The sequence below is a fragment of the Natator depressus genome, chromosome 1 (genome assembly GCF_965152275.1).
Source record: "Natator depressus isolate rNatDep1 chromosome 1, rNatDep2.hap1, whole genome shotgun sequence".
In the NCBI taxonomy this organism is placed as follows: domain Eukaryota; kingdom Metazoa; phylum Chordata; order Testudines; family Cheloniidae; genus Natator; species Natator depressus.
In genome coordinates, this window is record NC_134234.1 from 247,985,966 (window position 1) to 248,007,794 (window position 21,829).

The 21,829-nt window shown below is 40.5% G+C and overlaps 1 protein-coding gene across 5 annotated transcripts in view; it reads right to left on the minus strand.

The window, feature by feature from the left end:
• The window catches only part of WASHC3 (WASH complex subunit 3), a 33,969-nt gene extending 17,823 nt beyond the window's left edge, over nt 1-16,146 (minus strand). For 2 of the 5 annotated variants that reach the window (XM_074949729.1, XM_074949699.1), the window contains exons 1-5: nt 16,022-16,146; nt 13,501-13,599; nt 9,298-9,363; nt 7,522-7,653; nt 3,406-3,516 (exon numbers count right to left, since the gene is read on the minus strand). In XM_074949729.1, coding sequence (XP_074805830.1) covers nt 3,406-3,516; nt 7,522-7,653; nt 9,298-9,363; nt 13,501-13,599; nt 16,022-16,072 — 459 coding nt within the window. In that variant the 5' untranslated portion in view covers nt 16,073-16,146. Of the gene's footprint in view, nt 1-3,405; nt 3,517-4,121; nt 4,259-7,521; nt 7,654-9,297; nt 9,364-13,500; nt 13,600-16,021 lie in introns of all 5 variants that reach the window. The other 3 variants (XR_012638949.1, XM_074949717.1, XM_074949708.1) reach the window with 3 other exon arrangements.
• Between the last annotated feature and the right edge of the window lie 5,683 nt (nt 16,147-21,829).

The window sequence follows — 21,829 nt, forward strand, 5'->3', positions numbered from 1 at the left end:
CACCTAAACTGAATAGAGTACCTTAGTTTTCATTGCCTTCAATCTGGCACTTTCAAGATTGTCTTCATGTAGGCAAATGTAGCAATTGTATACAAAGTATGAAATATTTTATTATATCCAAGTGTTTAAGTTCTGCTGAAGTCTAATGAAAATTCCTAAACTAAGAACTATGTCAAGATGGAGTCATAGTTGAGTGCACGTATTAGTAATTTAAAGGTAAAAAGCATTACAGGGATTTTATTTTCCCAAAACCTGGGTTTTTTTAATGCTTGGAAATTCAGAGTTAAGGTTACATTTAAAAGAAATCCAAAACATGTTCAGGCAAGAAATGTACAGTTGAGGCACCCAAATGACTAACTCTCCCTAGTAGCAATTGCATGCGATAATCATATGATTAAGGCATTTTAATGTTTAAGATTAAATATCAATTTTATTTAGGCTAATCTCCAGGGTAAACCACAAATGTTGTAGCAAACCAACACCTCCAAAATGTTACTTCATCTACAAAGCTAGTCTTAAACCTAATTAATTTTAAATACTATGAACATTGTATATTAAAACTGTTACAGGGAACAAGTAAACCTGTATCTTATTCTAAGTTTAGTAACACATACTACGTATTTATGACATTACTGTATTCTTCACAGGTTTTAGACTGGGATTTTCAAAAGGAGCCAAAGCGAGTTAGGTATCCAGATGCCATTGAAATTCAATGGGATTTGGGTGTCTTTCAACAGAATTTGGGCACCTAACTCCTTCAGCTTCTTTGAAAATCCCAGCCTAACACTGTACATGTAGAAGAATATTACTGGGTAGTTATGCTAAGTCAAAATGGTAATTACCATTGAACATGTAGAATGAATTAGATGGTAGAAATAAAGTGTATTTATCTTGTAATTACATGTTTACTGTTTATAATTCATGAAAAGAGTATTTGTGCCTTGCAAAACAAGTTTATGTGAAATATTAATGCTTTAGAAGCAGTGTAAGAACACATTAAACCGTAAAATGTGACACATTGTACAAGGAAGCTCTTGACAATCTAATGTAGCCAATATTACATTGCTTTGCAGGGGATCACTGCAGTTTTACCAGTGTACATCCAGTAAATGTATAAACATTACCTGATCAAACCAGGCCTACAAGCTAGCTAGTTTATTGTTTTAGAGAACAGCTATCCTCATAACAGCTTTGCTACTTAATGAACATATTGCTTAGTAGTTTATAATCATCTTCTCATGATAGAATAGGGTGACCAGATAGCAAGTGTGAAAAATCAGGACAGAGGGTGAGGGGTAATAGGCACCTATGTAAGAAAAAGCCCCACATATCTGGACTGTCCCTATAAAATCGGGACATCTGGTCACCCGATGATAGAACTTACCTAGTACTACAATCACTGCTGGCAACAGCTACATGAACTGAGATAATTCATTAATCAGGAGAGAGTAACTTTAAAAATATTTGTTTGAACAGAATGTCTTGGCAAATACAAATAAAAAGCATGTTGACTTTTAGCATGGAAGTTTGACTTTCCTACCACACCATTTATTGCTGGCAATGGAGTCACCAGGACTGCCAGTACAAAGGATAAATGTGGAAAGTGAGATCTCACTCAGTTACTAAAATCAATGTAACTATGTATAAAAGACTTGGGTACCCTACTATTAATAAATCAAGCATTAAAGCAACAAGTTAACGTAGTGTTCTCCTCCCAGCAGTACTACTGACCCCACAGTGTTCCAAATAGTTTGTAATAAACTAGCCATAAGCTGCCAATTTGTTACTCAAAAAAAAAATTAAAAGAAAATTTCTGGGACAGCACTGAGGTCTGGTGGTAGATCCCAAAAACTGCACCAAGGTTGAACCTTGAGTGCTTTGCTTGCCATTAATTCAATTGCAGGGAAGAAGGGATGAATTACGTGGTTGGTTCTGTAATTCATATCTCTAGGATCTCCAGCAAAACAGGAAAAACCAGATTTACACTAGATATTTCAAATGTAAATAAGTAGAGGAAAAAAAAAATCTAAACGTTGTTCATGCCCTATTTATACATGAAGTGCCAACAAAAATAGGGCTTCTAATTTTAGGTTTAACACCGATAAAATATAAAATTGGGGGTGCCTATCTTCTACAGTTTTGCAATTTGATTGATTTTTTTAAAACTTGCCTACCCATAAAATCTCTGATGTAGTGGTACCTGTGTTGTGTCTGTGTGATCGGGTATATTAATACCACTACTAACATGAAATTAAGCAGAAATGTGTTCCCGTGCACATGGCTGATATCTGAATAGACAAGTAAATAGTCTAGCAGTTTTGGATCCATAACTAGATCTAGTGTTACACTTTACTTTGCCTGAGATCATAAGATTTACTCTAGCTTTTATCAAGGTATAAATTGAGCTAAGAGGCTTATGTCACAGCAAATGCAATACATATGAATATTCAATTAATTATAACAGTTTTCTGCAAGTTAAAGTCATGAGGAGCACTTGAGTTACAATTGTTAGAAAAATAATGGAGACCAGTGAAGTGTTCTCTGGGAGGGAGGAATGTAAGAGCAGGAATATACTTTTCCTTTCACTATAGCATTATTTTCTTAAATTTAAGAATAATTAGTCTATTATATAAATAATCTAAGATGGTGGTTTTCAAATGGGGCCACTGGTGCTCAGTGGATCACTTACAGGTCAAATAGTGCTGGCTCCTCTTTGTTTCAAGTCTTTTCATTACTAAGAACAGCCTGGATGGACCACTAGATAGATGGGGCTGAAAACATGGAGCAACAGCCAGTCTATTTGCCTTCACGTGGAATCAATGCTACTTAAGGGGAAGAGGAAACTGGAGCTATCAGTGAGACAGGAGTTGCCAGATGTCGAGAGAAATACCCCAGGATAAAGAGAACCCAGCTGCAAAGCAGTATGTATGTCCACGGTAAAGGGAGAAGGAAAAACAAACAAGAGAAGAGAGGAACGGAATGGGTGAGGGACAGAAAGAGCAAAAGTAGACTGATCCCCCTCACCCCTCCCCAAAAAGATATAATAGTTAAAATATATACATTTTCCTATTACCTTCACACTTAATGCTACTGTAGCTATCAGATCTTGCATGAATGGGAGAAGTGAATAACAGAGGTGATGGTCTACAAGATACTCTATTTAGAAGCGGCCCACATTAAAACAATGTTTGAGAACCCTCAGTCTGAAGTGCTGCATATTTTCCCAACTTAATTTGTGATATCCTGTCTGCCCTTCAGATAGGTGCAACAGTCAGAAGTTACCATAATAATAAGTTTGTGTAAATTAGGAAATCAGTTATATTCATATATGGCTACAAAACAGTTTCATCATAAAAAATGTAAAGGAATTTCAAATGAAACTAGAGAAAGAACAAACAGACTTACCACTTGAACCATTTTGAGATATCTGGCATATCTTGGATCCTTGGCTACAGTCATGACATTTTCTGCTGCTGCTTCTCTTTTCTGTTGTCCTACCTCATGTGTGCTATTCTGCTGTATACAGAGAACACTGTATGTAAATCTTGAGTAACAACACGGACCAGGAGTACATAAGGAGAGTTCAGCTAATAAGATTTGGGAGTAGGGTAAAATTAGCTCCTCTTTGCCCCAATGGACACACTATAGACTGCTACATGTACACACATTGCCACTTGGAATTACTTTCATTAGTGTTTGTCACAATATATTTTTGTAAGAGAAACTATTTTGAATAGCATAAATAATTTAATTATATTCAAAGTTTGTGTGTTAAAGAAGTCATGAAAAAGCTGTCAGGCTGATGATCAAAAGCAATTCTGCTTCACTCAGACAGCTTTATTACATATCATTCAGTTGATTCAAAGTACTATACCAAAAAAACTATGATTTTTCAAGTGTTTCATTTGCCTATGTCAGAGTAATATTGACATTTCTAAAAACAAAGTCTTAAAAAAGACTGATCGTGTTGCTTTAAATTGTACACTTATCCTGAACAGGTCATTCATAAAGGACATTATCTATTAACTACTTTTTAGGTATTTATGTCTGTCTTCTACTGTTTTGCAATTTGATTGTATTTTCAAACTTGCCTTCCTATAAAGTATACCATGTAGTAGTACCTGTGTTGTGTCCGTGTGATGTACACGGCCGGGGGACAAGCGCCCCTCCCTGAGCCCAGTCCAAAACCTGCTGCAGCCAGGGGACAGGCGCCCCTCCCCTGTCCGTGATCTACTGAGGCTGGGGTGCCCAGGTGCTGCTGCAGGGAGAGAGAGAACTGTCCACCGTAGCCCCAGGGAGTCCCACTGCACCCCAAACCCCTTATCCCCAGCCCCATCCCAGAGCCTGCACCAGCTGGAGCCCTCACCCCCTGCACCCCAAACCTCTGTCGCATTCCTGAGCCCCTCATCCCCGGCCCCACCCGAGCCTGCACCCCAGCCAGAGCCCCCACCACGCCCCACACCCTAACCCTCTGCCCCAGCCCTGAGCCCCCTCCCATACTCCACACCCCTTGGCCTCAGCCTGCCACATTAATTTTATTATGGGCACTAATATGGAGGTGATGAATCACATCACCTCCATATTGGTGCACATAACAAAATTCATTCCGCACATCGGTGGGAAAAATTAGGGAAAACTCTGGAACCCAGGGTAGAGGGAGACTGGGTTCCCCTTCAGGCCAACAACAAAAGGTCCAGGGCCTTCACTAGGCAAGGTTCATGAGGTCTAGTGGGTCTAGAATCTCACTTTAGTCCTAGCACATAGCTGCTGGACTATTACTGAACTGGACTCAATTCTACCTCAAAGGGATGAGACTAAAAAGTAACCTGGCTGGAGGGCAGAGTCACAAAACAAAGCAGGCTGACTGGGGGTATATCTACACAGGGATGAAAGATGCATGGCATGGGCGCGGCTGGCCCAGGTCAGCTGACTGACTCGCAGGGCTAAAAATTGCTGTGTACACATTCAGGCTTGAGCCTGAACTCTTGGACCAACCACCCGACATAGTCCCAGAGCTTGGGCTCCAGTTTGATCCCGAACGTCTAAACTGCAGCTTCACAGCTCCAGAACCTGAGCCTTGTGACCTAAAGGCAGCTGACCCAGACAAGTCATGGGTTTTTTTTAATCCCTGCGAAGACCTGAACGGTGGGTGGGTCAACAAGGCTATGGAGAGGAAAACCTTGACACCACCACATCCAGCCACAAGATGGGTGCACTGGCTGGTGAGTCACTTTGTCACAATCTGAATCAAGAACTACACAAGTTTCTGAGAAGCTTACATTATAGAAATCACAATTTCACAGCTGGCACAGAAATTGTGAAAATGACCCTAAACTATGATCTTTAAAAAATAATTTAAAAGCAAATGTCTACAAACTTTTTAGTACAAAAAATAAACTTGGCTAGTCAATTTCAAGCACAGAACAAATTTTACAAGTAATGTCAGTCAATTTGGACTAAGGTTACTTGTAAAATTCATTCCATCCTTAGCCCTAATTACAGGGCATTAAGATGACATTTTCAGTTGCCAGATGCCTACTTGATGCTACCCCTTGAATTTTTATTACTTGGCTCTGATACCACCGCCAAAGTGGCAGTGGCTCATCATCAGAATCCTGAGATATTTATCTAGCTCATAATTTCCCCATGTTGTACTTTTTACCTTTAATGGATAAGACTAACATGGTAAATTTTTACCTTAGGTAAAACATTTTAATTGCTATTTGAGTAATCTGCATAGCACCCTCTAGTGGTAAAATGTATAACCTACCTTTTCCTTTTTTCAAGCCCTGTGCCAAGTGTTCGAAAGTCATGTTATCAGCAAGAGACCATACATACTAGAGAATCAACAAAGATTCTCTTATGTTGTCAGTTATAGACACTGGACAAAACTAGCTTTTAAAGAAATTTAATTAGTTGTGTCAGAAATTTTAAAACTGTTTGTAAAATTTCATTGATATATCTGTTCAACATTTAATATGTATTGTTTCAGTTAAACATAAGGAATCTTAACAATAATATCCACTACACATACTGAGATGAATACAAAACCCACAATACTAAATTCAAAATCTTAAAAAAAAAAAAAAAAAAAAAAAAAAGCTTGAGTCAAGCAGATTGTTTTGTTTGTAGGCAGAATATGCAGAGAGAACAAATTTCAATTGTATTTGACTCGATTTTAAAATCCTGAACATTGGCACAAATTAAAAATATTCTTTTATACTAACACACCAATAACTCCCAAATGACTCATGTTAGTCCTAACTTATTCCCCATATAAACTGAGTGTTCTCACTTAAAGTTATGAAAAAATACAAAAGATTACAGGAAGTACTTTTGCTAATATAATTAGAACATTATCTTTTTGCACTAATGTTTCCATCATCTACCATTTTGATCTCCAATATTTGGACTTGGGAGGACAGAAAAAGTTTAAGCTATTAAACTCATTCTACCAGGCTTTGTTGTTAAATTGTCCATCTGAAGATATGAACCTGAAGCCCACTTTCAGAAATATGTAATATTGCTTTAAAATGCAGAGCCAGTGGAAGTAAATTAAAAAGAAGAACTGCTAATTATTGACTGATATGACTGACATTGTGCAGTACTGCCTAAGAAACTCTCCACCTTTGCTTCTACTTTGCTATTTCCCTTTGGGGTCAGTGTAATTGAGCAGAACGTGTCTAAAAGTGAGACAGATTTTTTTCATACCACAATTCTGCAGATGAATCTACAGTTACTAAGCATTAATAAGCCAGGAAGAGCAACAATCTGTTGGATTTTCAATAGTGCAGCCATTGGTACTTCACAGCAACTCCTGCCAAGTTCGAGCCTTTACCCATGCTCTGGGCTGAGGTAAACTATTACACTATAATTGCTATAAAACAGAGAAGAGTGGGAGACTGAGGGTGAAATGATCAGGAAAATCCATCACTTCTCTATCTCAAAAATAAGGCAAGAGAGTTTTGCTTTGTGAAGTGGCCAACAGGAATGTTAATTCTTAATAAACTGAGAGTGTGTTTAAAGCGTATCTAGCCTCCTTTATGCTGATAATCATTTAGTATAAAAGTGCTCCTCTAATAAACAGAGGATTTAATAGGGCAAGCATGTATTTGCAATAGAAAGTGCTAGAAATTTGTTGGGTTTCAGCTGAAAGCTCAGATTCTAAAAAAAACAGTAGAACTGGAATGGTGGGATTTGAAATTTTAATCTCATGCATGACTTTATGTCCCTGACCCCCTTACCTACCTAGTTCAAGCTGACCTTTCAGTGGGATTTAAGAAAATGTAGGAAATAATTTTTCAGTATAATATTTTTATTCAAACATAATTTAACAAAAAAGTGTAAGAAGCTTTTTTTTTTTTTTTTAAAAAAACACACTTAAACATGAAATGGAAAATGTATTATAGAGTTAAAGTTTGGTCTGATTTTTTCCTTACACATGCTTGTTCACTCCATCTTATTCAACCAAGAGGAACCACTTTCTGGGAAGAAGTATATTTTTTAAACTTTGATACTTACTTCTGACTGAGGAGATACAGATACTGAGTGCTGATCTGTAGTGGCTTGTGGAACTGGACCATTTGTAACACTGTTCATATTTGCACTGGACACTTCAAATTTGACATCTTCTAAGCCGGGAATAGATGACAACTGAATGCAGAAGACAATTTTCAAGTAAACTCTGAGTGTAACATCTTAAGTTTAACCGATAACATGCATTCCTATCACCTAGAAGTCAGCACATACACCAGTATAGCAAGGAAATCAATTGATAGTACCCATGTCAGCAAGACAATAGTTTGCTGTTTCCTCATTCAGGCCTGGTCTACTAGAGTTGCGTGAAATTTTTTAGACAAATAGTTAATTAGCAAAAAGTGTGTTTCACTTGACTCAAAATTATGGTGAATCCATATCAAGTTCACAATTGTTTTGGCCCCCAAAATATTTTTCAGGACTTAGTGGTTAAAGTAGTCATCTGAAATGTGGGAGACTCAAGTTCAATTTGCCCCTCTGCCCGATGGGGAGAGAGGATTTGAACAGGATTCTCCATTACAGGAGAGTGCCTGAGCCACTATGCTACAAGATATTCTGAGGCCAGTCTCAGTGTCTCCTATTGAAACTGTTCCACTATGTATAAACACACACTGAAGAAAGGACTTGAACATCCTAAGTGAGTACACTAATTGCCAGGCTACAGAGTCATTCTGGTTCTCTTTCCTTGGACCAATAACTACTCAGTATCATTTATAATCGCAATTTGTAGTTATTCATGATTGCTTAGATTCTGCAGACGTTGACAGCATTGGATATTCATCCAGGACAACCCTCCTATTCAGCCTGTATAAGCAGGATTTTTCAATGCTTCTATTTTACAACCTTCAAGAAAGATTAGATAGCTAGCTAGCTAGATGATAGATATACACACACACATATGGAAACCTTCTGATTATACTTAAACTTTTGCACTCCCAAGTTTGAGTTAATTCCAAACAGAGGGCCTGCTTCTAGTGAAATCAAGGGCGTGTTGTTACTAATGTCACCGGAAGCAAGATTGGGTCTAAGTTTTATATTGTTTTTTTCTAATTAATTGATATATATATTTTTAAGTAGATGACTACAAAGCTGTATCTTTTGGTCATACAGGATACATTTTTTCATCCAAATTATATATGTGTCTTCAATTTGACATAGTTTAGGCCATACTTTTAATTAAAGCTGTATAAACCATCTAGTTCTTAAAAATAACTTTTTACTTTATGTGGAAGTTGGTGGAAACACATAAACCATAAACACATAAACCATAAACAAATTAATCCACCAAGGTCTAGTGACATTAACCCCAAGACCTTTACTTTAAAGTAGATGTAACAGTTAACAGAGTTAGTGTGGTATGTGCAGTTTTGGAGCAAATTACGTATTGTAATAAGGATAAAGCTGTATTTCATCTTTCCCTCCTCCAAACAAAAAACTTAACAGAAGACAGTACTAAGGATAAAACCAACATCACCTTCTACTACATGCTGCCTGCTCCTTTGTTCCATGCTCCATGGCTGTTTAAACTGTACATTAAGTGGTAAAGCATGAGAAAGAAGAGTTTGCAGCAAGTTTTGATTTAGCCTCAGCTGTAATTTAAAGCTGTCATACTGACAATTTATTTTAATACATTAAATTCCATTACAGCACAGTTCTGATGACAATTGTACTTCAGTGCAAAAGTCTGCTAATTATAAGGAAATCTGACTTTGAGCATTGTAAACAAAAACCACCAAAACACATCTATATATACATACACACCTTTGCATCCAAAATGTTAAGCGTTGTTTCAATTTGTTGGATACGGAGAGATAGAGCTGACAACTTCTAGGAGAGAAAAAGAATTAAGACATGACAGCACTGTTCAATGCCCTTTTAAAATCCAAAACTGGCAATGGTAAATCAAGGAACATGTAGACAAACAAGAAATACACTTATGTCCTCAACCTATTGAAGATGCAAAATAAGTGACATGGCAACCCTTGTTAGAACAAGACCGAAGTGTGCTAGCTATACACCAAGAGACACTGCTTCATGTTGATTCCTATATAGCATTTGTTGGCATTTAAAGTAATTTCATTACCTACAGCTCTTTCTCCATTAATAGCAATGCTGCCAAAAGGCACTAATGGGTATAGAGAGAGACAACAAGCAAATGAGTACAACAGTTAATGAATCTTACTCAAGGTATTGGGTAATGAAGTTAGACATACTGTATCCTCAGAGTTACCTGCTTCAAAGTACTTCTATCAAAAAATGTGAAAGATGAAAGGTGAGAAGTAAATGACATATGAGGAGGGACTAGAGGAGGAGAGACACAAATCAGAAAGAATACAGGAAAGTGAATGGGAGTCATTTACAGTCAAAACTGTTGGTAAGCCAGAACAAACTAAAACCTTACCATGCTCCAGTTCCATCTCACAAGCAAATTTTGTATAAAGTTCTTTTAAAATGTAACATTTTAAAAAAATTAATCCACAGGAACTGTCACTGCTTTATCTAACCATTGCTATATCTAGCCAGACCATCCCAGTAAAGTCGGGTAGCAGTACGTAGCATTTTGACTGCCTTCTGGCATGCTAGCAAGATTCTGCCCAGCTCATAAGCAGAACTTTAAAACCTCAGAAAATGGCAATCCTTGCCAACATTTTAGAGAAATAAGAGGGACAGAGTATCACAAAAATTACAGTCTTTGGACTTGCTTACAGAAGAGTCTTTGTAAGAAGACAAGAATGGCCATACTGGGTCAGACCAAAGGTCTATCCAGCCCAGTATCCTGTCTGCCGACCGTGGTCAATGCCAGGTGCCCCAGAGGGAGTGAACCTAACAGGTAACGATCAAGTGATCTCTCTCCTGTCATCCATCTCCACCCGCTGACAAACAGAGGCTAGGGACACCATTCCTTACCCATCCTGGCTAATAGCCATTAATGGACTTAACTAGATAAATTCATGGAGGTTCTCTTTTAAACCCTGTTACAGTCCTAGCCTTCACAACCTCCTCAGGCAAGGAGTTCCACAGGTTGACTGTGCGCTGTGTGAAGAACTTCTTCCTTTTATTTGTTTTAAACCTGCTGCCCATTAATTTCATTTGGTGACCCCTAGTTCTTTTATTTACTTGTTCCCATAACATCTTTTCCTTATTCACTTTCTCCACACCACTCATGATTTTATATATCTCTATCATATCCCCTCTTAGTCTCCTCTTTTCCAAGCTGAAAAGTCCTAGCCTCTTTAATCTCTTCTCATATGGGACCCGTTCCAAACCCCTAATCATTTTAGTTGCCCTTCTCTGAACCTTTTCTAATGCCAGTATATCTTTTTTGAGGTGAGGCGACCACATCCGTACGCAGTATTCAAGATGTAGGAGTACCATGGATTTATATAAGAGCAATAAGATATTCTCCGTCTTATTCTCTATCCCTTTTTTAATGATTCCTAACATCCCATTTGCTTTTTTGACCGCCACTGCACACTCTGTGGACATTTTCAGAGAACTATCCATGATGACTCCAAGATCTTTCTCCTGATTATTTGTAGTTAAATTAGCCCCCATCATATTGTATGTATAGTTGGGGTTATTTTTTCCAATGTGCATTACTTTACATTTATCCACATTAAATTTCATTTGCCATTTTGTTGCCCAATCACTTAGTTTTGTGAGATCTTTTTGAAGTTCTTCACAGTCTGCTTTGCTCTTAACTATCTTGAGCAGTTTAGTATCATCTGCAAACTTTACTACCTCACTGTTTACCCCTTTCTCCAGATCATTTATGATTAAGTTAAATAGGATTGGTCCTAGGACTGACCCTTGGGGAACACCACTAGTTACCCCTCTCCATTCTGAAAATTTACCAGTTATTCCTACCCTTTGTTCCCTGTCTTAACCAGTTCTCGATCCATGAAAGGATCTTCCCTCTTATCCCATGACAACTTAATTTACATAAGAGCCTTTGGTGAGGGACCTTGTCAAAGGCTTTCTGGAAATCTAAGTACACTATATCCACTGGATACCCCTTGTCCACATGTTTGTTGACCCCTTCAAAGAACTCTAATAAATTAGTAAGACATGATTTGTCCTTTACAATAAGTTAATCTGCTGGTGTGTTGTTGTTGTTTAAAAAAAAAAAAGCCACTTGGGGGTACATACAAATTCAGCTGCATAATATTATATGTCTTGTTTAATTTGACAAAAGCCAGGAAATTCAAATTGAGGTCAGTGTCAGACTCAACTCTGAATTTCCTGGCTTTTGTCAATTTAAGTCAGGGGCTTTACATTTAATATAGTTTTTGTACTTAATTTTATTATGTTTCACAAAATTAATATTTACCCATGGTTTAAAACAAGTAGTTTGAGCATGAGACTTAACAGTGTTTGTGTGTGCTGATTAAATATATAGTTCTGTTTTGGAAAGCGTGTATTTAATAGGCATCCTAAGGAGATATTGCGGTCCTATGGCTTCACATAATCGCCCAGATTTTGGAGTACTGACAAAAATTCTATTGAGGTAGTCAAGCTGACACAAATACCAAGATCTTCCTCTGCTAAAAATCCAGAATTATGTTTAGTTTCTCCTCCTCAACCCTTTATGCTGGCACAATAGCCAAATATTACATTTAAGAGTCAGGAGGATGACTCAAGGCAGCATTAACAGATAACAGAATCTTTCATATCTGTATTGTCAAATACAATTTGACTAAATTGTTAGCACTGGATATGACTGTTTGGTATTCTAAAGCAAGCTAAAGGACAATCACAAAAAAGCTACTACTGACACCCTCAGCAAAAATGATGAGGCAAGAAAACACACTGAGACCAAACTAACAGCTCATCTTCAGAAGAAGCCCTTTCAGAAGGAAGACAGCTTGCATGGTGCTGCTTGTGGCTAACCAGAAGACTTTCTTGTGCTGTCAATATGCAACATTTTCACAGGCACTAAATTCACTTTGAAAACCCGTCACTGTCGGCTGACTTTAGCAGTTTGAAAGAACAGAAACTAAAAACTGGCTCACATTATGAACTGCATGTCAATTTTTTTCATCATTAGTCATTTTAAAGCTATAGGACAAAAAAGCATCTTAAATCATTACCCTCTTTAAAAAAGGATTCAGAAGGAGCAAGAGAGAGAAGTCAAAAGTTGGATAGTTTGGTGATACTGGATAGTTACATTATCCAGCTATGAAGTAGGATCAGATTTATGAAATGGACCCAGTTCCCCAGCTTCAAATAAGCCACAGCAAATGTTTAATGGCTGAGCCATGCTGAAACTTCATCATCTTCCTCCTTACTCCCAGTTTCTTGGTAATGTACTATGTGTATGTCTAATCCTACACTATCCTCAAACTCCCAGTACTTGGAAGACCAAAAAAACCAAAACAAGCCCCCAATAAAGCATATAATGACACCAAAAAAACCTAATCTGATGGCTTTTTATTAGACTTTGATTGAGATTAAATGGACTGAGATATTTATTTCACAACTCCACACAACCACCACTACTAATGTTTAACAGGTAGTTCTGCTGGCAGTTTCTGCCAAAAGAAAATGGAACTGAATAAGCATGGAGAATGAAGTACCCTCTCAACCTGTGCTGGTCTCTCTACTTCATGGTTGAAACACATCGATAAGGTAGGAGAGTTTGCACTGCTGCCATTTATATCATACCTGCTTTGTGGAAGACAACAGTCTCTAAGACTGTCAAATCATGTAAAATGTCCAAACTTCAAGACTTAATAAAAATGGGCTATTAGCTTAGTAAAATTAGAGGTTTCTCATACACAGGTGAAGAAATCTGCACTAGTCCACTTACTCAGCCTAAACCTTAAGTGGACAGTGAACTAATTCTTTCAACTCCAACTAATATGCATGGTCAACTGGCACTGAAAGATGCAGAAATCAGAATACTATACTAGTATATGTTCATCCATGTGAAGACTGATGCAAAGTGATGCAATATGAACATACCTCTTCACAAACAGTAGAAAAGCGGTTGAGAAACTGCACTGTGTGAACCACAAACTGATTTAGAAATGCCACAGTTCTTTTCTGCTGAATAGCTGGAACCTGTAACAAGAAGATGAAATTCAATGAAGACAAGTGCAAAGTACTTCACTTTGTAAGGAATAATTCAATGCAAAATTACGAAGTGGGAAATAACTGGGTAGGTGGTAGTAGTGCTGAAAGATGTGCAGGTTATAGTGGATTGCCAACTGAATGAGTCAAGGTGATGCAGTTATGAAAAAGCTAACATTAATAGGAATGTCGTATGGAAGACACAGGAGGTAACTGTCCCACTCTACTTGGCACTGGGAACACACACTCAACTTGAGTACTGCATCCAAATCTGGGTATCAGCTTTAGGGGATGTGGACAAATCGGAGAGAGTCCAGAGAACAGGACCAAAAGTGATAAAACGTTTAGAAAACCTGACCTATGAGGAAAGATTAAAAAAATGGGACATGTTGAGTCTTGAGAAAAGAAGAGCGAGGGGGAACATGATAACATATTTGAAGACTGTTAAGGGCTGTTACAAACAGAACTAATCAATTGCTTGTTGTGTACACTGAAGACAGGACAAAAAGTTATGGGCTTAACCTGCAGCAAGGGAGATATAGATTAGGTAGTCTCAAACTGTGGGTCAGGACTCCAAAGCGGGCCACGGCTGGTGTTAGACTTGCTGGGGCCTAGACGCAAGGCTGAGGCTGAAGCTCGAGCCCCAGCTCCCAGGGCTGAAGCCCAAAGGCTTCAGCCCTGGGAAGGGGGGCTAAGGTTACATGCCCCCTGCCCAAAGCAGAAGCCCTTGGGCTTCAGCTTTGCCCCTCTCCTTCCACCCCCTTGCCCAGGGAGGGCTCAGGCTTCAGTCCCCACTCCTGGGGTCATGTAGTAATTTTTGTTGTCAGAAGAGGGTCATGATGCAATGAAGTTTGAGAACCACTGGATTAAACAGTAGGAAAAACTTTCTAACTATATGGATAGTTAAGCTAAGAAATAGGCTTCCAAGGGAGGTTGTGGAATCCCCATAAGAGGTTTTTAAGAACAGTATAGACAAACACCTGTCAGGGATGGTCTTGGTTTATTTGATCCTGTTTCAGTGCAGGGCACTAGACTTGAGGACTTTGAGGTCCCTTCGAGCCCTACATTTCTATGATTTCATACTCAACAGATCGGCCAATGTTCTCATAACTCCTAGCATTAGAGAAAGCAAAGTGTTTAGATTTGAGATGGTATCCAACATTAGCTTTAGCTCCAATATTAAAGATCGTGTTAGACACTAACTAGAGGCAGGAAAAGAGGCATGAAGATAATTGGAACAATGCGATTTTAACATCCTGTATTTCACAGAGCGAGAAATGAATGCTATGTACATCATTAGAAACACATTCCCGGCTTCTGAATGGGGTTGTATAGAATCTACTTTATAGCCCTGAATACTCAACACATAAGATTTTTTGAATTGCCACTGATTTCTCACCCATGTTTTCTCTTGGGTTCAGGACCTAAAATAGCAAGTCTTAAGACCGTGCAATATTGTGACCCCGTGTACAGTATCTCTATAGTGAGATAAGCTGCCTCACCTGTATGTGACTCAGCAGCTGGGCTTAAATTGCCCTTAAAAAGACACTGAGTGTTTGTAATGGAATTTCATTTGTTTGTAACAAAACTAAGCTTTACAAAGTTTGTTTAGACACATTATTAATGGTGCAAGAACATGAATCTCTTTCTTTTTAGATATCACACAGAAATACACTGGATACCAAAGTGAAGGAGCAAAAAGAACAGAAATGGCCTGATACTGCTAGTTGGGGAGGAACTGCTTCACCTCACAGTTTTTAGCTAGGAATGAGCATGGAGCAGTGACACAGGACACTGTGAAGTTGTGCTCCCCAAATAGTTTGCTACTACAGTTATTTGCCACAGAGTTTAATGACCAGAATGCAAACCAATACAAGAGATTGCCATCAGAAAATACATAGTTTGAGGTCAATATCACGTCACTGGCATGGCATGCTACATACCTGCTGAAGTATAATGTGCAGAAGAGTCCTGCACAGAAGTGCAAACACAGTTCCCTAACGTAAGATTTCAAAGACTTTCACGTATATGAAGGACTTTCACCTCACATACACCTCAGGGCGGCGACGGCGGGGGGGGGAGAGAAAACACCAGCGACTCGCTCGAGGTGACTCGCAGGCTCCTGCTTTACAACTAAGGCTCAACTCCCCCCGCCCCGGAAAGGGAAACACTCCTCGGTGTGCGGGGAGTGAGAGAAGAGAAACCACCATCGATCCGTCAAACTCAGCCCCCCGCCCCGGAGCGCTCTGCTGGTGGGGCTGGGCAGGGGGCTAGCGAGGATCACACGCCAGGCAGAGGGGAGCAGGCCCCAGGGGGAGGGGCTCTCCCAGCCCCCGCGCTGGGGAGCTGAGGTGAAGGGGGAAGGCAGCAATTGCCCCCCATACAGGGAAGTGCGGGAGGGGTGAGGCCGTACCTTGGTCAGGTCGATGCCAGAGCCCACGAGGGGCAACCCATCCTCATCCATCCCCAGCGGCCAGAGTCAGCGGTCCGGGGGGGGGGGAGGGGGACGGCTGAACAAAACCACCACTTCCCCCCACCAGACCCCAGCCCGGAAGTCTCCGACACTCCGTACCAAAATTAACCTCTACCCCCGGATACAAAACCCGCTCTGGAGGACAGGCCCGGACGCCACTAGAGTGGACCGGTGTTCCGGCGCATGTGCACAGGCAAGGGGAGAACGCGGAAGACACTCTGTCGCCCCAGTGCATCACGGGAGTTGTAGTTCGATGGGGCCCTGGCGAGGCGGCAGTGGCCGTTGTAAGACTGCGCCCAGCGGGGCGGCTCTGACACTAGGTTACGCTTCTCACCCCGTGCTCGGCCAGGGCGTGTCTAGAGGCGCCGGGCGGAGGGGAGGCCGCGGATACATGCCCCTCCCAACCCTCTCTGGCCTTTCCCCGGGCCGCTCCCACGCCCTAGCCTGCACATGTTGTGGGTAGCGGGGGATCCGTGAGCCCAGGGGACCCACCGCCACCACTTCCAATTTTATTCCAGTTCCATTTTGTAGCAAAACAAGCCTCCTCCAACACCGCCAGAGTAGCTGTCACAGGGGTAATAACCTAGGGTGACAAAGTGTCCAATTTTTGGCCGGACCACCCGGTCGAAAAGTGATCCTGGTGGCTCTGATCAGCACCGCTGACCGGGCCGTTAAAAGTCCAGTCAGTGGTACTGCGGCGCTAAGGCAGGCTAATGCGTACCTGTCCTTGCTCTGCGCTGAGCCCTGGAAATGGCCAGCAGGTCCGTCTCCTAGGTGGGGGGGGCCACAGGGCTCTGCGCACTGTCCCCCACCCAAGCACCATCTCTGCACTCCCATTGGCTGGGAACCATGGCCAATGGGAGCTGTGGGGGGAAGGGGTGTGCCTGCGGGCAAGAGCAGCGCACAGAACCACCTGATGTGCCTGCTCCTAGGAGCCGGACCTGCTGGCCACTTCTGGGGCGCAGCACAGAGTCAGGACAGGCAGGAAGCCTGCCTTAGCTCTCCCGCTGTGCTGCTGACCGGGAGCCACTTGAGGTAAGCCCACACCCCAACCTTCTGCCCCAGCTCTGAGCCTGCACCCTCGCCCTCACCCCCCTCTGCCCCAGCCCAGTGTCCCCTCCCATGCCCTGAACCCCTCTGCTCCACCCTCCAGCCTGGAGCCCCCTCCTGCACTCCAAACCCCGCATCCCCAGCCCCACCCTGGAGCCTGCACCCCCAGTTAGAGTTCTCATCCCCTCCCGCACCCCAACCACCTGCCCCAGCCCAGTGAAAGCGAGTGAGGGTAGGTGAGAATGAGCCACTGAGGGAGGGGGAATGTAGTGAGCGGGGGGCAGGGCCTCGGGGAACGGGAGTGGCAGGGGCATGACTTTGGGGTGGGGCGGGGCTAGGGTGTTCAGTTTTGTGCGATTAGAAAGCTGGCAACCCTATGATAATCACACTTCACAAGGCTTGCATTATTTAATCCTTTTATATTGCAAGAGACTTACTTGGTTTCTTCAGCATTTCTCCAGAATCTTGGCCCATGCTACAAATGGGCTCAACTGAGACATACATCAGATAGAGACACAACACCTCAGTGTTCAGTCTTACAAAGCTTAATGCAAAAACAAAAGTAACAGAACTACTAATATGAGAAGCACTCTTTGCGGATGATTGTGCCCTCCTAAGGGAGATCATCAGTGCATCATAGATTACTTCGCTGAAGCATCAAAATTGTTTGGCCTCACAATCAGCCTGGAGAAAACTGTGGTGTTGCACCAATCATCTTCACTACTCTGTGCCATATCCCCTCGAATATCCATTAGTGGAATGGATGGATCTCTTAACAAAGATATCACAAACAGGATACAGAAAGCTTCTCAGTTATTAGGAAAGCCACGTAACAAAGTCCTGAAATCCCACAACATAACCCTCTCAACAAAAATAAAACTTTATAATGCTTTTGTGCTCACATCTCTCTTCTATGGCTGTGAGACTTGGACACCATACAAATGGTATATCAAACATCTAGAGACCTTCCATATGCGATCTCTGCATGCCATTATGAGGATCCGCTGGCAGGACAAAATTACGAACCTGGAGGTTCTCCAAAAGTCAAATGCAATAAGCATCAAGGTCATGCTGATAAAAGCCTAACTACGCTGGGTTGGACACATCATTAGGATGCCTGAATATTGACTCCCCAGGAAAATTTTCTATGGAGAATTGGCACAAAGACATCGGAATCGAGGCTGCCCCAGAAAGCGCAACAAGGACAGCATCAAGAAGAGCACACACTTCGGTGCAATAAAACCAGATGATCTTGAGAAGGCTGCGTTAAATAGATCAGCATGGCGACATACTACACTCTAAGCTCTCCAAACCTTTGAAGAGGACAAAAATAATTGATAGTTAGCTGCAAGGGAAAAGTGTCATACTACTGCTATAGCTACGAAGACGCTCACCAAGGACTTTGCTCGATCTGCTCACAAGCCTGTGTGTCATGCCTTGGACTTCGGAATCACTCCAGAATCCACAAAAAGAGAGAGCATGAAAATGTCATTGTCAAACTGATGGACTACCCACACACGTTCCAAGAGAGATACTGAGTTTCTTCAGCATTTCTCTGAAATCTTGGACTGATAACAAATATATGACACCTCCATAATCGAGCAAGACCATTCTGATGCTTATTGTTAATGATCCTGACTGAATAATAACTTTTTAAAAAGCATAACATTAACTTTAAGAGCATAAACCAAATAAATAAAATCCCATAGTCCTTCACAGAGCTATAACTCCAGCTACGTAAATATCACAGAAGTACAAGGGACTGAGTAATACTGCACAGTAGGCTTTTTTAAGTGAAGTGGGGTGGGGGAAAGGCACCCAGGCCCCTATGCAGCAGTCCATCCCTATTCAGCAAAGCACTTAATCACATAATAAACTGTAGGCCCATGTTTAAATCCCATTGACCTCAACAGGATACAATCACACTTTTAAGATTAAACATTTGCTCAGTTGCTTTGCTGAATAGAAAGGACTTAAGCACATATGTAAATGTTTTGGTGCATTGGGAATAGCGGCAGCATACCTCTATACAAACTCTTTGCCTCTGACCAGACCCACAAATTCAGAAGATTGACTTTACTATCTCAAGATTAATGTTTAATGATGCACAGTATAGGACATTCAGGTGAGCTGACCCCACTCCTAGAAATAGTTATAAGACTGTACAGATTTTAAAAATAAAGACTCACCCTTGATAAGTTTTTCTTTATATGAGACTAGTCACCCAGTGTTTATATTTGTCAAATATATTGAGCTACTTTTGTGTTACGTACCCAGTGTGTCTTTCAAAAATGACTATGAATGCTCAAGGGTTTGGCACCTCCAAATGCTGGAAGCTTAAAATTGTAGACTATTGATTAATTTTTTCCCCATAGAGCTTCTACATAACTGGAGCAAAGAGGGCTGAGGTTAGGTCCTGAAAAGCAGTGACTTTGTAAAGGATTTAGATACCCAGCTGAACATGAGCTCCTAGTGTAACACTGTGGCTAACACAATCCTTTGATATTTGAACAAGGAAGTATTGAGTAGAAGCAGAGAAGAAGCATTACCTCTATGTATGGCATTGGTGAGACCATTACTGGAAAAGTCCATCCAATTTTGGTGTCTATATAAGGATATTGAAAAGGGTTCAGAAAAGAGCAATAAGAATGATCTAAAGCCTGGAAAACCTGCCTTACAATAAGAGACTTAAGAAGCTCAATCTGTTTAGTTTATCTAAAAGATGGTTAAGCAGTGACTTAATCTTGGTCTACCAGTACCTACATGGGTAAGAGATTTCTGATAGTGGATGGTTTTTTAATCTAGCAAAGTCATACTAAGATCCAATGGAAGCTAAAGATAGACAAATTCAAATGAAATAAGGAACACCACCATTAAACAGTGGCGTTAACTAACCCTTGGAACAATTTACCTAAGAATGCAGTAGCTCTTCCATCACTTGAAGTCTTTAAATGAGGATTGGATGTCTCTTTAAAAGATATGTTCTGGCTTACTGTTTCTCAACTGGTGGGCTATGACCCCCACAGAGCCCAAGAAAGACACTGAGAGAAATCACAAGGTGCTGAAAATTTTAATGCAATCTAAAGCAAAGAAAATCTCACTCTCCCACTTCTTATGTCCTTTTCCCCTCTAACGTCAAGTATTCTCAACCTGTCGAAATCTGCACACAAATAAATTATATAGGCTTATTATGGTTATCATTGGTACATTTTTACTCTTACTTTTATAGTAAATGTAAGGAGGTCACAACAATGTTTAACATCAAATAAGGGATTGACACCCCGAAAGGCTTGAGAAACACTGGTCTAGCTCAAGCAGAAGTTATGGGTTTCATGCAGAAATTTTGGGGTGACATTCTATGGCCTTTCTTATGCAGGTGGTCAGACTAGATTATCATAATGACCCATTCTGGCCTCAAAAAATCTGTTAATTTTTGCTGTTGAATACCTGATGAAAAATCTTGGAAAAATAAAATTCTCCAGTCCTGATATTTAATTATGTCCATTTTCCAAGCAGTCCTCAGCACTGTCTATATTAGTCTTTGAGGTTACAGAAGTGAACTGTTAACATCTCTCATATTCTGGGAACTGTCCAGCCAAGGAGAAAGTATGTGATGAGCTTGTTTTAATTTTATTTTTTCCAAATAAATTTAAATTTTCAGGGATCTACATTTCATCAGGCTAAACTAGGCCTTTATCTTCCATATCTTTTAGTTGTGGGATAAGCCATTTTTTTCTCTATTCTTGCTTAAATCTTTGATCTGGTCCTGTAATTTCATCACAGTCTATTCCAGTTCTGTAGTGCTGTGGGCACTGATCCAGTTCTTAACTTATGTGCCAGATAGTTGCTTTCTAACTTACTGGATAGATCAAGATTCCCCCTTCCTTATTTTTTGTATCACACCTCATTTAATCTTCTAAAATAGAAAAATTGATATCTAAAATAGCTGAAATTAGCAGAGATATAGCCCATTAGACTTTATACCATCATGGCACAAAGCTGTGTCCTTCATATTTTCTCCTTCAACTTCTACAATGATCTGCTATTCATTTTTCCCCCTCCACTTTTCATATTCACTTCACTAACTCCAGGCCAGAAATTCTGCAGAGATATTCTAAGAAATATTATCTGCCCAGTTTTTACAAACAGGAAGAATCTATAGCTTGTAAAATGAAGTTTAAATGAGGCCCAGTGGGTGATCACTGAGCCATCATGTCTTTCCTCAGACTGTGAAAAACATGACCTATGCCCTCCCACTAATTTTTATTAGTGCTGCTTCCCCAGTGTATGTGTCCAATATACTATTATAATCTCAGTTTATTAATCCAATTCCTTAATTACACAAGCATATATTCTGTCTTGTCCTGGAAACTTGTGTACTATACATTGTTTAAGATTGCCTGAATATACTAAACTAATTGCTTTGTGGTCACTGACTCCCAGCTTTCTTACCCCCTTTATAGCTATTAGCAAGAGAGAGGGGGAGAGAGAGACAAAAGCAAAGAAAAAACATATCTTTCAGATGAGGTTTGAAAAGATGTGGAGCATCAATAGACTGGAGAAATAGAGGAAGGCTGTTCCAGTTGCAAGGAGCTGAAGGGAATAAAGTTCTTAGAGTACCAGTGGCAAGATAGCATGAAGTGGCAGAGAGAAGGCAGGTGCTAAGTGAAAAGACAGACTAAGAAAGCAAATAGAGTT